Genomic DNA, 16,275 nt, shown 5'->3' with positions numbered 1-16,275 from the left:
CCTGGTTCTTTCCCTATAGCCCCGCAATTTTTTTTTTCCATTTAAATATTTATCCAATTTACTTTTGAAAGTTATTATTGGATTTGCTTCCACCAGCTTTTCACTCAGTTCATTCCAGATAAAGGCCTGCTTGTGTATGAAATTGAAACCCGACCCGATCACATCCAACCCAAACCCGACCTGGGCTCGAGTCCTTTGATATTTTTCCCACGCCCGACCCGACCCGACCCCACCCGACCCCACCCGACCCGACCCCACCCGATCCGACCCGACTACCATAATAAAGTTAATTATATCACACAGGTTCTTGTGCTCTACCTTGTCCAAATGTTGTGATCCTCCGTTCCGGCAGCTCCTTTCCCGCCTTGACGTCCCAGCTGAATGTTCAAATTTTGAAGATTACTTCCCTCCCTGAGCAAGGCAGCTCTGTGTCCACGTCCAGCCTGACCCGACCCGAGCCCGAATGCTGGACCCAGAAGAGAGACCCGATCCGACCCGAACCCGCCACATGTCTGGTCGGATTTGGGTCGGTTAGTCACGCTTTTAATTCCAGGTCTTAACAACACACTGCCTAATTTTATTTTTTCTCATCATGCCTCTGGTTCTTTTGCAATCACCTCAAATCTGTGTCCTTTGGTTACTGACCCTTCTGTCACTAGAAACAGTTTCTCTATTTACTCTATCAAAACGCTTCACGATTTTGAACACCTCTATAAATCTCCCCTTAACCTTCTCTGCTTTAAGGAGAAAGATCCCAGTTTCTCTGTATAACTGAAAACTTGCATCCCTTATACCCTTCCAGTAAATCTTCTCTGCACTATCTCTTTAACACTCTGTTCCTGCACCCCCTTTGAGATTGGATCATTGAGCTTATATTGCCTGCCTCATTCTTCTTACCAAAATAAATCACTTTTTTGCATTAAACTTCATCTGTCAGTGTCTGCCCATTTCACCAGTCTGTCGATGTCCTGCTGAAGTCTGCTCCTGCCCTCCTTACTGTTGAATACGTTTTCAAGTTTTGTATCATCTGCAAACTTTGACATTATGCCCTGTATATCCAAGTGCTGGTCATTAACATCAGGCCACTACCAGGATTGTAGAAGGCAAACTAGATGGACCTCGTTTTCTTCTCGTCTAGCAACTCGTACATTCCTATTTATCATCTGTGAAAAATGAATAACAGTATTGGCACTGATTGTTCCCTGGTAATAGGCTCTCCTAGAGAGTAAAACTCCATTAATTGGGTTGGTAAAATAGAGAAACCTAACTTCAAAAGATTATCAATGAGCATGTGTACTTTTCCAATGCTTTGTACTTTGTTGATGTTTTCAATGTTCTCACTTAACAAACTGAAGGATCTGGCGGTGATTCATAAGTTATGCATCAATTAATTCCTAAAGCACCAGGCCACCCTTAGTGGCTCAGTGTGTGTATCCAGAGAGGGACTTAGCAATGGAAGGGAAGGAAGCTGCAATGTTCCATTGCTGCTATGTTGGTGATCTTGGGAGGGGAGAGGCTAGTGGAAGGGGGTTGTTGGAGGGGGCCGAGGTGAGATTGTTGGGGGAAGGTTTTTGGGGGTGGTTGGGAGTTAGGTTGTTGGAGAGGGCATTGGGAAAGGTTGTTATGGTGAGGTTGTTGGGGGAAGATTGAGGGGAAGTTTTTGGGGGAATGTTTGTTGCAGGGGTGTCTCAATTGACCTATTGACCTTATTGCTCTTGCATTCAGACAGGGCAAATCCACAAGGTTTCCACCTCTGAATTGACATCTCCTAACACCCACCAAAGAAGGATAGACACTTGAGTGAGGAACAAAGTGGGCTCTTCACTCTATAAATTTTTTAAATTCTCCAAGCGGGTGGGGAAGTGGAATTCAGGTAGAAGTTCAGCCATGATCTTATTGAATGATGAGCAGGCTCGAGGAGCTGTGTGATCTATCCCTGACCCTATTTCTTAAGTTCTTATGTTTTCAGTGATGACGCCCTTCCCGTTTAAGGTTTCCAACCCTCCATGGTTGACCTGGATTGTCCATGAATTGAAAACTAAATTCCAAGACACTCCTGCCTGAAATCCTGGAGAAAAATCATAAAGCAGCATTGAATAATCATGTTTTTATTTTTGTGTTTTGTTTGTTAGTTGTGTAAAATATTGCAGATGGGGGAAATTACTGTTTGACCAATTGTCAAGAATCATCCAATTAATATAACAAAGTGTACGGTTACTTTCCAGTTGGTGTAGGAAGGTGGTGTGTCATGAGGATGGACTTGTTGGGTGACCAATGGTGGTGGGCGGAGCAGCTGACGGTCATGTGATGAAATCTCCTGGAATACATCCAACCAGAGTTGTCAACCCAATCCAAGGTTGCAAAGTCCCTCAGGGCAAAGGATCAGTGGCAGGAGGAGAGGGGAGGGACTTGCTCGACTTACATCCAAAACTGGATGAGCAGAAATTTTGTCCAATTAAATAGTGGGGAGATTGAAATCATTGTCTTCGGATCCCGCCACTAACTCCGCTCCCTCGCCACTTACTCCATCCATCTCCCTGAGGCTGAACCAGACTGTTTGCAACATTGGTGTCATGTTTGACCCCAGGATGAGCTTCCAACCACATATCTGTGCCATCACTAAGACCGTCTAATCCCACCTGCGTAATATTGTCCATCTCCGCCCCTACCTCAGCTGTCCTGCTGCTAAAACTTCTATCCATGCATTTGTTACCTCCTGACCTGACTATTCCATTGCACACCCGGCTGGCCTCCCACATTCTACTCTCTGTAAACCTGAGGTCATCCAAAACTCTGCTGCCCATGTCACACCAAATCCCACTCACCCATCACTCCTGTGCTCAGTGACCTACACTGGTTCCCAGTTAAGTAACGCCTCAATTTAAAAATTCTCATCCTTGCTTTCAAATCTCTCTGTGGCCTCACCCCTCCCTATTTCTGTAATCTCCTCCAGTCCCCGCAACCCTATGAGAAATCTGTGCTCTTCTAATTCTGGCCTCTTGAGCATCCCCGATTTTAATCGCTCCATGCTTGGCCTCTGTGCCTCCAGCTGCCTCGGTTTCATAATGCTCCCGTGACGCGACCTCAGACATTTTACTATCTCATAAAAGCAAGTTATTGAGCAGAAAAGCACCTGTTATGTCCAATGTTGTTCCCTTTCAATGTGCCTTTGCTCTTTCAGCCTAGTTTTAGTGATAATATTAGCGAGAAGAGGAAGCTGTGAACAGCACTAGAGTTTATCGTGCACTGTCCCAAGTGCTCATTATTGGAGACCCACTGTAACCTGTTATTCTTTGGTGTAGGTGTGGAATTGTTCAGTAAGGGTAGAGGGCTCTTGCGTAAGTGCTGCACAATTACTTGTTTACCATACTCTGTTTTGAAGTGTGGCAATCTATACAGAGCACTGTTTTAAATTCAATTGTCGTTGTTCATACATCACTGCTGGGGGTGGGGGGGATGAAGGGGGAGGGCAGGGGGTTGGGGTAGGAGGGAGTGGGGGTGGGAGAGGAGGGGCAATTGGAGGGATTGAAAGCGGAGGGAAAAATGGGGCATGGGGGAAGGGGAAATTGGAGGACTGTGAGGTGAAAGGGAGTTGAGGGATGGGAGGGGAGAGAGAGTTGGGGAATGGGAGTTGGGGGCGAGTTGGGGAGATGGGAGGGAAGGGCGAGTTGGGGGTTGAAAGTGGAGGGCGAGTTGGGGGATGGGAGGGGATGATAGGGGAGAGGGAGCTGGGGGATGGGTGTTGGGGCTGAGTTGGGGAATGGGACTTGGGGGTGAGTTGGGGGGATGGGAGCGGTGGGCGAGTTGGGGGATGGGAGGGGATAGTAGGGGAGAGGGAGTTGGGGGATGGGAGTTGGGGGATGCGGGTGGAGAGGGAGTTGGGAGTTGGGAGGGAAGAGGAAGTTGGGGGTGGGAGGGGAGGGCGAGTTGGGGGATGGGAGGGGAGAAGGAGTTGGGGGATGGGAGGGAAGAAGGAGTTGGGTGATGAAAGGGGGGTGAATTGAGGGAGTGGACATAGAAGGAAAGGTTTGCATTTCTACAGCGCCTTTCATGACCTCATGATGTCCCTAAATGCTTTACATCCAATGAAGGTGTTTGTGACCTGTGTGTAGTGTTGCTATGCCGATCTGGATCCTAGACTAACGCTTATTTTTAAACTCAGGTGTTGTACTATGGAACAATACAGATAATCTACACCGTGGGCTACAGTCTGTCACTGGTCAGCCTTTCAATCGCTGTGGTCATCCTGTTGATCTTTCGGTATGTTTCTCACACTAAATCCATTAACCTAATTGTCACCATGGGTGGACTTTGATAAATTTTAATGATTGTTTCTATGAGTGTAAGATCACTCCCCGTTAAACAGACACTGGCACCATCAGGAAGCCTTTGAGGAAAATTCATTCTAACATAGAAGCCAAATACACCATAAGAAAGAAAGGAAAGCACTTGCATTTATATAGTGCCTTTCATGACCTCAGGACACCTCTAAATGCTTTACAGCCAATGAATTACTTTCTAAGGTACAGTTAGTCATGGTTGTAAATTAGGAAAATCTGCAACCAATTTGAACAGCAAGCTCCCACAAACAGCAATGAGGAGGAATTGGGGGAGTGAGCAGGGACATAGGTTCAAATCCCACCCTGGCAGATGGTGGAATTTAAACTCAATTAATTAATACATTCAACTAATTCATAAAAAATCTGGAATTGAAAGCTGGTCTCTGTAATGGTGCCATGAAACTATCATTGATTATCGTAAAAACCCATCTGGTTCACTGATGTCCTTTAGGGAAAGAAATCTGCTGTCCTTACCCGGTCTGGCCTACATGTGATTCCAGACCCACAGCAATGTGGTTAACTCTTAACTGCCCTCTGAAATGGTCTAGCAAGCCACTTAGCTGACAAGGGCAATTAGGGATGGGCAACAAATGCTGAAAGAATAAAAAAAGATAGTGACCAGATAGTCTGTATTTTACTGATATTGGTTGAGGGATAAATATTTGCCAGGACATGATGGATAACTCCCCTTTTTCAAAATAGCGCCATGGGACCTATTATGTCCGGATAAGAGGGCGGATGGGGACCTTGGTTTAACACCTCGTCCGAAAGACAGCACCTCTGACAGTGTCGCCCGCCCGCAGTACTGCTCTAGATGGCATACGCAAGTCAAAGAACAAAGAACAGTACAGCACAGGAACAGGCCATTTGGCCCTCCAAGTCTGTGTCGATCTTGATGCCTGCCTAAACTAAAACCTTCTACACTTCAAAGTCAAAGGGACATGGGCTGAAAATGCATGAGACTTAAACATGATTAGAGATCAGAAAAATCTTTTCCCTCCCCTCTGTCCCCCACAGGATAACAGGTAAACAGAGCAGGCTCCCAGAGAAGGAAGGTGGTGCAAGGACAATTCACACTTGCAGCACAGTGGCGCAGTGGTTAGCACTACAGCCTCACAGCTCCAGCGACCTGGGTTCAATTCTGGGTACTGCCTGTGTGGAGTTTGCAAGTTCTCCCTGTGTCTGCGTGGGTTTTTGCCAGGTGCTCCGGTTTCCTCCCACAGCCAAAGACTTGCAGGTTGATAGGTAAATTGGCCATTATAAATTGCCCCGAGTATAGGTAGGTGGTAGGGGAATTGAGGGAAGGTGGGGATGTGGTAGGAATATGGGATTAATGTAGGATTAGTATAAATGGGTGGTTGATGGTCGGCACAGATTCGAAGGGCCTGTTTCAGTGCTGTATCTCTAAATTAAAATAAAAGAAAGAGATGGATCGATATCTTGCTGAGAAAGTTGATAGAATTTTTTTTTAGTGATTTAACTTAAATCATTTTAATGGATGGAAAATTGCAGGCAGAGATTGTTCAAATTTATGGATTTGCTCCTCCAGTGCCGAAGGAAAAGAGTCAAAAAATGTTTAAAGCTCCGCTTTAGCATGCCTTAAAACAGGGGATCAGAAGGCAGTGGGAGGAAATCCATGAGAGTGTATATGTGTGGGCCCTGGGTCAGGCAGACACAAGTGGACAGAATTTCACCGGCCCCCGAGTGGCGACCTGGGAGGCAAACGGCCTGGTAAAATAGTGGGGAAACGTGTCGGGATGTCTTCCCAAAGCAATCCCGTCGCTGGGGAATTTTACCAGTGCTGGGCTGTGAGGTGGATCAGCTGCATAATTTAAGGTCCTATTAAAGGCCATTCTACGGGACTGCCAGCTTCATGGAGGCCAGAGGCTCCACAACCCAAAGAAAGGGCCGTGGGCAGGGAAGGCAACATCCCTGGCCCCAACAATCTCCCCGGAGGGGTCCCCCTCCGACCCATGGCCCCGATTTTTACTTTTGTTTACTTACCTGTCTGAGGTCCTGAAGTTTCCTGCCTGCCTCAGTGACGCCCACCTCTCCCTGATTGGACCGGCAGCATTAGGAGCCCACCCACCATCCTTAGTGGGATGGCGGGCCTGCAGGCGGCCAACTAGGAGGCCGTTTGCGGTAAAGTGACCACGACGGTTACACTGCCGGCGTGTGGGCTCGGGACCCACTTTTCGTTCCAACTTCAGTGTCCCGAAACCTGCAGTAAAATTCTGGCCAATTGATCAAATGGCCTTTACATGCCTCACATTTTTTAATCGATCTTCCAATAATACAACAGGTGAGTGATGTCAATAAAATAGCTTACAGAGGAAGTACATTCAGGTGAGGTGCTAAACTGAGGCCCTGTCTGCTCTCTCAGGTGCATGTAAAAGATCCCACTCTTTCAAAGACCTCTCCCTGGTGTCCCAAGCCAATATCTGTCCCTCAACCAACACTATAAAAAAGCTAATTATTTGCTCAGTTATCACGTTGCTGTTTGTGGGATCTTGCTGCACCTAAATTGGCTGCTGTATTTTCCACAACAGTGACTGCAAGTACTTTGGGATATTTTGAGGTTTTGAATTTTACAATTATAGTATCTTACAACACAGAAGGAGGCTATTCGCCCATGTTGCCTGTACTGGCTCATTGAAAGAGCTGTTCAAATAATCCCAGTGCCCAGCTCTGTCCCCACAGCCCTGCAAATTTCTCCTTTTCAAGTATTTATCCTTTTCAAAGTTATTATGAAATCTGCTTCCACCACCCTTTCAGGTAGTGTATTCTATAGCTTTCCTGCTACTTTCAGGATTCAATTTAATCCATCAAGGTCACTTGTCCGTGCCTACAACAAACCACGATGGGTATATATTGGGTGTCAGTATAGAAGATTTATTAAATAGTTTACATTCAGGGCAAAGAAGTAATACCTAACAAAGACAATAGTCACAGTCTGTTCCTCAGGACCTCGGCGGCAGCCCTCCGAGTGACTGTGGTGCGGTCTCTCTTTCTCTTGCTGTGTTCTGTTGATTAAAGAGTCTCTTCTTTCTTTCACAGCGTTTTCCATGCTGCTTCTCATGTTCAGTAGCTGTTCTTTTACATTCTTTTTCTCCTTTGAGCCTATATGACCACTGACAATTGCCTGGGCTATCTCACTCATTCTCTTTAGTCATCATTTTTTAAAAAACTTTAACATTACATTTATGCTTAATTTTCTGGTATCTCTTTGTTCCATTTTCTTGCAACTTAGTTATTCTTATCTAGGAACTTCATACAAACAGTTGTTATGTGAATTACAGCAATGTCTTTTACTCTAATGATAACACATCTTAGAAGCTTTAAACTTCTGTTTAATTGTAACTTAATTAATGTTGTGTTTTTCATTATCTGTTAGTTTCAAACATACCACTACATTCTTTTCATATTTAACTCAAGGTTTGTTTTCCACTGCCAGTTTTTTTTTTCACATAAACTTGGCACAGCATCAGGCTTGCTTCTCAGCCTTATACCATGTTTAACGGAGCTTACACCTATGATATAAAAACAAGAAATGCTGGAACCACTTAGCAGGTCTGGCAGCATCTGTGGAAAGGGAAGCAGAGTTAACGTTTCGGGTCAGTGACCCTTCTTCGGATCACTGATAACTCTGCTTCTCTTTCCACAGATGCTGCCAGACCTGCTGAGTGGTTCCAGCATTTCTTGTTTTTATTTCAGATTTCCAGCATCCGCAGTATTTTGCTTTTATTACACCTATGATAGTTATTTTAACAATATTTTAAAACATTATTACTTAGCATAATCACTTCTGATTAAGCCTATACATTTTAAGATATTACACCAAGCAGTGAACTCTATCTTACAATTCCAGATCGTAACAACTCACTGTGTAAATAAAAAATCTCCTCATCTTCCTCTCTGGTTCTTTTGCCAATTGTCTTAAATCTGTTTCGTCTGGTTACCGACCTGCTGCTAGTAGAAACAGTATAATGTAGTATACTGGACATTGGGTAACTCCCATTTCTTTTAACCCATCCGAATCTTCAGATATTCTGTACGAGACTAATAATTAGCAGAATATTATATGGTGGCAGCAGTAAACGATAATGATGGAAAAATCCCTACCTTTACTGGAAAGTTACAAAAAAGTCGCAGGCCTAAATCAAGCTGAGGCATGGCCGACGTGGTATCGAAGATTTGCCAGATATTGCACTGTGTTGGGCCTCGCTGGGAAGCCGAGCAGTGAGCAGGTCAGTACGCTGTTAGATGCGATGATATTCTCGCCGCACAAGGTATCGATGAGGAGAAAGCCACCGATGATGAAGATATCAAAGCACCCGATACAGATTTTAATTTGAGAAAGAATATTGTCGTTGAATGGGCTAAATTTAACAAACGTACCCAGTGTCAAGGCGAAAGTGTTGATGCTGTTACACAAACTTGCAGAAGATTGTGGGTCAGAGACAGGATTGTTGTTGGAGTGTTTGACGGTGTCTTGTCTGACCACTTGCAGTCAAGAGATGATGTAACTTTAGTAAAGGCAATACAACCGAGAGACAAGCGTAAGTCAGGAAACAGAATTGATCCGTAGTCTAAGGTGACAGGGAGAGTCCCATCTCGAGGGCAGCTGACTCAGCTGAGTTTGTTAGGCATAAGACAGGAAAAGGTGACAGTAAAAAGCAAGGGAGACAGGAGGAGTGTCTAGCAGCAGCCCAGGTTAACTGCAGTAGGCTGAGAGAGACGCAGGCGGAACATCTCCTGACAAAGAGGTTGAATGCCATTCGTGCAGGAAGAAGGACCACTTCCAAGGCATAGCAAAAAGCCGGTACAGAATTTACATAAAGGGAAACCTTTGAAAAATGGCAAAGTACACAAAGTAGAGGATATCCATGACATCGAGATACCTTTTCTTGGGGGGAATCCAAGAATGAAGTGGAAGTTGCTGCAGTGCAGAGATCCTTGGAGAGGGAATCAAGATGCACTTTACATTCGACGCTGGAGCAGCAGCCTTTGTTCTTTCCGAGGCCGAACCGTGGATAGAAAGGAACATTCTTCAACCATCAGGGAAAAAATTATATGGGTCAGAGTTGATCGAACTCAAAGTCATAGGAGAACTGAAGGCAACCCTCAAATATCAGAAAAAGAAATCACAGAAACACTGTATGTGAGTCAAAATCAGAATTTGAGCAGGAAAGCTTGCACTGACTTGCATTTGATTTGTAGAGTGGAGGAACTGGGAAGCTGAGAAGATCAGCCCAAAAACTTCAGAGCTGAAGTTTTAAAGCTGTTCACAGGTCTAGGGAAGCTGAAGACAGCGTATCATATAACCCCACGTTTAGAAACAAAGCCAGTGTGCATGTTTACACCCAGAAAAGTCCCTCATCCACTCTTGATAAAGGTAAAAAAAGAAATTGACTCTATGGTGAAGGAAGGAGTTATTTCACCGGTGACAGAGCCTAGAAGCTGGTGTTCAGGGATGGTCCCAGTACAAAAGCCAAATGAATCTATTAGAATTTGTGTTGATCTCACACAGCTGAACAAAGCAGTTGAACATGACATCCATCCAATGTCATTTGTAGATGAGAGATTGGCTAAATTGGGGAAGAGTTCAATCTTCATGAAACAAGATGCAAATAATAGATTTTGGCAACTACCCCTCGATGAAGAATCTAAATTGATCACATTCTTCATTACTCCATTTGGAAAGTTTTGTTTCAACAGACTACCCTGTGGTATCACATCAGCGCCTGAAATCTTCCAGAGGACAATGTCAAGCACTCTAGAAGGACTATTTGGAGTTGTATGTCAAAAGGATGATGTCCTGATCCATGGATCCACTCAGACTGAACATGACATTAGAGAGAAAGCAGGACTTACACTCAATGACAAATGTGAATTCTCATAACTGTTCAAATTCCTTGGGCATATTGTAGTTGGATCTGGTTTAAGAGTTGATCCACGGAAGACAAGAAATCAAAGGGTTTCCAGCACCTAGGAACGTGACTAAACTCCAGATGTTCATGGGTAGGGTAAACCAAGTTGGAAAGTTTTTATCCTATCGAGCTGCAGTCAATGAGCCACTATGTCAATTGATAAGATGGGACATTACATGGTGCTGAGACGAAGCACAACAGAGATCTTTTGAGAAAATCAAAGAAATGCTGCTATCACCTGATGTGTTAGCTCACTGTGACCCAGAGCTACCCACTATCATTGCTGCAGATGCATCTTCTACAGGACTGGGAGTTGTACTGTGCCAGACACAGATAGATGGAAAGTGCAGACCAGTTTACTACGCATTCCATTCACTGACAGAGACTGAACAGAGATATGCAGTAATAGAGAAAGAAGCATTAGTGGCTACATGGGCTTGTGAAAAGTTTGCAGGCTATGTTATCAGTCTTCACTTCAAGATAGAGACAGGCCACAAACCATTGCAATCAAACAGAGTCAACATGGTTTTATGAAAGGGAAATCATGTTTGACAAATTTGTTAGAGTTCTTTGAGGATATAACAAGCAGAGTGGATAAAGGGGAACCGGTAGATGTTGTGTATTTGGATTTTCAGAAGGCGTTCAATAAGGTGCCACATAAAAGGTTATTGCACAAAATAAGAGCTCAGGGTATTGGGGGTAATGTGTTGGCATGGATTGAGGATTGGCTAACACACAGAAGGCAGAAAGTCGGGATTAATGGGTCTTTTTCAAGTTGGAAAGCCATAACTAGTGGGGGTGATACAAGGATTGGTCCTAGGGCCTCAACTATTTACTATCTATATTAATGACTTGGAGGAAGGGACAGAGTGAAGTGTATCCAAATTTGCTGACGACACAAAAATAGGTGGGAAGACATGTTGTGATGAGGACACAAAGAATCTGCAAAGGGATATAGATAGGTTAAGTGAGTGGGCAAAAACTTGGCAGCTGGAGTTCAATGTGGGAAAGTGTGAGGTCATCCACTTTGGTAGGAAGAATAAAAAGGCAGATTATTATTTAGGTGGGGAAAACTACAAAATACTGCAGTACAGAGGGATCTGGGTGTTCTTGTACATGAAACACAAAAGGTTAGCATGCAGGTGCAGCAAGGAATTAGGAAGGCAAATGAAATTTTGGCCTTTATTGCTAGGAGTTAGAGTTTAAAAATAGGGAAGTCTTGTTACAACTGTACAGGGTATTGGTGAAGCTGCACCTGGAGTACTGCGTACAGTTTTGGTCGCTGTATTTGAGGAAGGATATACTAGCATTGGAGGCAGTTCAGAAAAAGTTCACTAGGCTGATTCCTGGGATGAAGGGGTTGTCTTATCAAGAACGACTAAACAGGTTAGGCCTTTATTCATTGGAGTTTAGAAGAATGAGGGGTGATCTGATTGAAACCTATAAGATTCTAAGGGGGCTCAACAGGGTAGATGTTGAGAATATGTTTCCACTGGTGGGGGAATCTCGAACTAGGGGACATAGTTACAGAATAAGGGGTCACGCATTTAAAACTAAGATGCGAAGGAATTTCTTCTCTCAGAGGGTGGTGGATCTCTGGAATTCTCTACCTCAGAGAGTTGTGGAGGCTAGATCACTAAATGTATTTGAGGAGGAGGCAGATAGATTTTTGAAATCTCGCGGAGATTATGTGGAACAGGCCCCAAAGAGGAGTTGAGGCCTGGGACAGATCTGCCATGATCTTATTGAATGGCGGGACAGGTTGAGGGGCTGAATGGCTTACTCCTGCTCCTATTTCTTATGTTCTCATGTTCATTGGTAACTCACTTAAATGCAAGGAATTAGCAAAGATGCCTCCACGAGTACAAAAGATTCAGACTGAGGATAATGAGGTTTGGTGCAAAGACAGAGTATGTTCCAGGAAAGCAGCAGATCACAGCAGATGCCTTGTCCTGTATCCCAGTGACAAGACCTGAATAGGGTGATGTATCCCTTATTGAAGAGGTATAAATCTTTGCATCAACAACAACTGCAACTCTACCAGTCACAACTCAGAGACTGAATGAAATCAGAGATGCACAGAAATCTGATGAAGAATGTGCTCAGATCAGTGAGTACTGTGTCAAAGGATGGCCAGCATACAGCCAACCAATCCCATTCTCAGACAGTACTATGAACAGAGAGGACATCTCAGTGTAGTTGATGATTTACTCATCTATGACGAGAGATTGGTCATTCCGTGAGCTCTGAGATTAGACAGTCTACAAAGATTGAACCAAAGACGTTTGGACATCACGAAATGTCAAGCCAGAGCAAGAAATTCTGTTTGGTGGCCAGGTCTCTCAAAATCACTAGAAGAGATGATATCAAGACTTATTACTTGTGCTATTTGTTGTCAAGAGACAAGAGAACCATTGATGTCATCCCTTTCCATCAAGGCCATGAGAACATCTTGGATGGATCTTTTTGAACACAGGGGTAAAATGTTCTGATTGTAGTAGACTATTACTCAAGATGGATAGAAGTCAAGCAATGACAGTTTCACACTTCTGAAGCTGTGATTTCATCATGGAAGGAGATATTTGCAACACATGGAATCATAGACCTGGTAATCTCAGACAATGGACCGCAGTTTGCCAACAAATACTGTAAAGAGTTCACAGTATTGTATGGATTTGTTCATGCCACCAGTTCACTAAGACACCCTCAAGCCAATGGTGAAGCTGAAAGAGGAGTACGTACAGTGAAAGCATTGCTGAGGAAGAACGAGGACATCCAACTTGCACTTCTGAGTTATCGCTCAGCTCCACTCCAAAATGGTCCAGTGCCATGCGAACTCCTCATGGGAACAAGACTGAAAACCCAGCTACTTTCACACACACACAAGTGTGAGTTGATGATTGGACAAAGTGATGGGAGAGAGAGGATAGAAACCATTCAAATCGGAGGTGGAACCTTGACAAACCTTACAAACCTTAGAAAGCACAAAACCTACCAGACACCCAAACAGGAGAGCCAGTTTGGATTGGAGACCAAGCTCAATATGGAGAAGTGGTAGAGCAGACATCACATCCAAGGTCCTACCTTATCCAGACAGAGCATGATTTGGTGAGACGAAATAGACATGTGTTGATGGCAATACAGAAGCAGCCTCCTATCCAGGGAAATCAGTTATCTCCAAAATCTAATGGATCAGAGATGCTGCATTCATCCACCAATCCAGAAGACAACGCGAATGATGAACCTGAGTCATCCATCAATTCCACTCTTGCACAACATTGTCAGAGAGACCACTCAGAGGACTCATTATGGTGGACTTGTGAAATCGCCATGGCGATTGTCCAGGTAAAAGGGAAGTCAGAGACTTGGGGGGAGATGTAGTATAACATGGTATACTGGACATTGGGTTGTTACTGGGTTAAATATGCTGTATACCTCATCGCAGGAAGTGATGTAGAATCGCTACAGTACAGAAGGAGGTAATTTGGCCCATCGTGTCTGCACTGGCTGTCTGAAAGAGCAATTCCCTCAGTTTCATTCCTCTGCCTTCTCCCACATGCGTGGATCATCCCTCATGTACAGACTTGGAAGATGTAAGCCATAGCAGTAAGACACGTTTTAATAAAGCTCCTGTTTCTTTTAACCCATCTGACTCTTCAAATATTCTGTACTAGACTAACAGTAAGCAGAATATTACAGGGATTACCTCAGAGGCTATCACTATCTTCTGCCACTTTAAATGCAGGCGACATTAAAATCACCCTTTAGTGTAATTTTACGCTTAATGAAAATATCAAGATAACAGGCTGTGCTTTGTGTGACTTCCGCCATGGAATCCACTCCAGAATCATCTTTCCTTTTTTTCTCCAGGAGGCTACACTGCACCAGGAATTATATCCACATCCAGCTGTTTATCACCTTTATCCTCCGGAGTTTATCCGTCTTTATTAAGGATGCTGTTCTCTTTGGCGACGACGATATTGACCACTGCACTTTTTCCACGGTAACCACCCTTTGACCTCCAGGTTAGGCGGGGTTTGTGTTTCTGTGGAGGCCTTGCTGTTGAAAGCTGGACTCATGATGAGGATCTATGCGGTGTGGGTTGAGTGAGTCTATCCCACTTCAAACAACAACTTGCATTTATATAGCACGTTTAATATGGTACAAACACTCTTCGGCACATCACAGGGGTGCAGAGTCACAGAGTCATTACAGCACAGAGGGAGGCTATTCAGCCCATCAAATCCATGCCATCTCTCTGTACAGCAATCCAGCCAGTCCCATTCCCCCGCTCTATAGACTTGCAAGTTTATTTTCCTCAAGTACCCATCTAATTTCCTTTTGAAATCATTCATTGTCTTCGTTTCCACCACCCTCATGGGCACTGAGTTCCAGGTCATTACCACTCACTGCGTAAAAAAAGTTCTTCCTCACATTCCCCCTTGCATCTCTTACCCAAAATCTTAAATCTGAGTCCCCTAGAGCTTGTACCATCAGCTAATAGGAACAGCTTCTCTTTATCCACCATAATCCTGAACACGGCTACCAACTATCTCCGCAATCTGCTTTGCTCTGTGGAGAACAGCCCCAGCCTCTCCAATGTAACCTTGTAGCTAAATTGTAGCGCACTCTGACATAATTTGACACCGAGCCAGATAAAGTGATATGAGGAAGAAGTAGGTTTTAAAGAACGACTTAAAGGAGAAGAGATTTTTGGAGGAAATACCAGAGCTTAGGATCTGGGAAATCAGGAGGCTGGAATTGGAGGAGATTACAGGGACAGGGTGAGGCTATGGAGAAATTGGAGCACAAGGATGAGAACTTTCAAATTGTGACATAGTCACTATAGGTCAGCGAGCACAGTGGGGGGGATGGGTATGTGGATCTTGGTGCAAGTTAGTATACGGGCAGCGGAGTTTAAGGATGAGCTGGAGTTTGCGGTGAGTGATGGGGGAAGGCCAGCCTGGAGGTTATTGGATCAGTGGAGTCTAGAGTTGACAAAGACATGGATGAGGTTTCAGAGTAGATAGGCTGAGGCAGGGACAGTGACAGATGATATTATGGAGATGGGAGTAGGAGGTTTTGGTGAGGGATGGGATATAGGGTTGGAAACCCAATGATTAGCTGACAGCAGCACCCGATGGGAGCTGTTTTTTCTTTATTGACTATGCACTCAGAGGTTGGGCTTAATTTTGCCAGCCCTCTAGGGAAGGGTTGGGAGGTAGAAGCAGCTGTAAAGGTGGGAGCCGGAGTATTCATCACTGTCTCAGCACCGTGGAATTTTATCAGTAGCTGGGAAGGGGGGATAGCCAGAGGCCAACTAAGGACCACTTAAGGGCCTCTTCCCACCACCATTGATATTTTACCAGCAGTTGGTGAGCCCCCGCCACAGGGGGAGAACGCCCAGTCAAACCTGGTGGCCTCCTTGTGGGCTGGGGGTCGGGTGGCCTTCCTGAATTGGGTACACTGGGCCCCCCGGTGCCAATGGGTGCCTTTGTGAAAACATCTGTTTTTTTTTGCCCTCACCAACAGCCACCCCCCCTCACTCCTCGCAAGGACCTGCCTGATTGGCCCCCGTGATCTCTGTCCTCACTTACCTTGAGAGGAGGTCAGTGTCCAGCACTGAGTCTCTTGGCTGGGTGCAGTTCTGGCATTGGCCACCGCTCCTGATGGCGCTGCCGAGACTGAAGATCTGCTGGCCCTCCGATTGGCCAGCAGATTTTGGGGGCAGGTTCCCTTCTTTTAAAGGGACGGGGGCCCGGGTATCGGGCAGTTAAATACCTGAGCACTGAAAAATGCGGCTGGTTGTCCCCCAAATGGCCAAGGTGGGATTGCCCCCCACCACCCCCCGCTTTCCGACCCGGCGCCGGGACCGCCTACCACGGGGGACAAAATTCTGCCGGTTGTCTCATAGCAGCAGCCATTGTTGGGGTGGGAAAGGAGGAAAATGAGGTAAAGGAGGGAAAGGAGGAGGCTCATCCATCGCCCCTATGCTCATTAACCTA

At 45.0% G+C, this 16,275-nt stretch overlaps 1 protein-coding gene across 1 annotated transcript in view; it reads left to right on the top strand.

The window, feature by feature from the left end:
* The window catches only part of ghrhrl (growth hormone releasing hormone receptor, like), a 79,058-nt gene that overhangs the window by 34,210 nt on the left and 28,573 nt on the right, over window positions 1–16,275 (top strand). The window contains exons 5-6 of the mRNA XM_068053454.1: window positions 4,163–4,260; window positions 14,141–14,273. Of these exons, the coding sequence (XP_067909555.1) occupies window positions 4,163–4,260; window positions 14,141–14,273 (231 nt within the window). The remainder of the gene's footprint in view (window positions 1–4,162; window positions 4,261–14,140; window positions 14,274–16,275) is intronic.

The sequence above is a fragment of the Heterodontus francisci genome, chromosome 2 (genome assembly GCF_036365525.1).
Source record: "Heterodontus francisci isolate sHetFra1 chromosome 2, sHetFra1.hap1, whole genome shotgun sequence".
In the NCBI taxonomy this organism is placed as follows: Eukaryota; Metazoa; Chordata; class Chondrichthyes; order Heterodontiformes; family Heterodontidae; genus Heterodontus; species Heterodontus francisci.
The sequence above is the reverse complement of the archived record's forward strand: the minus strand, read 5'-3'. Positions and strand labels throughout refer to the sequence as shown.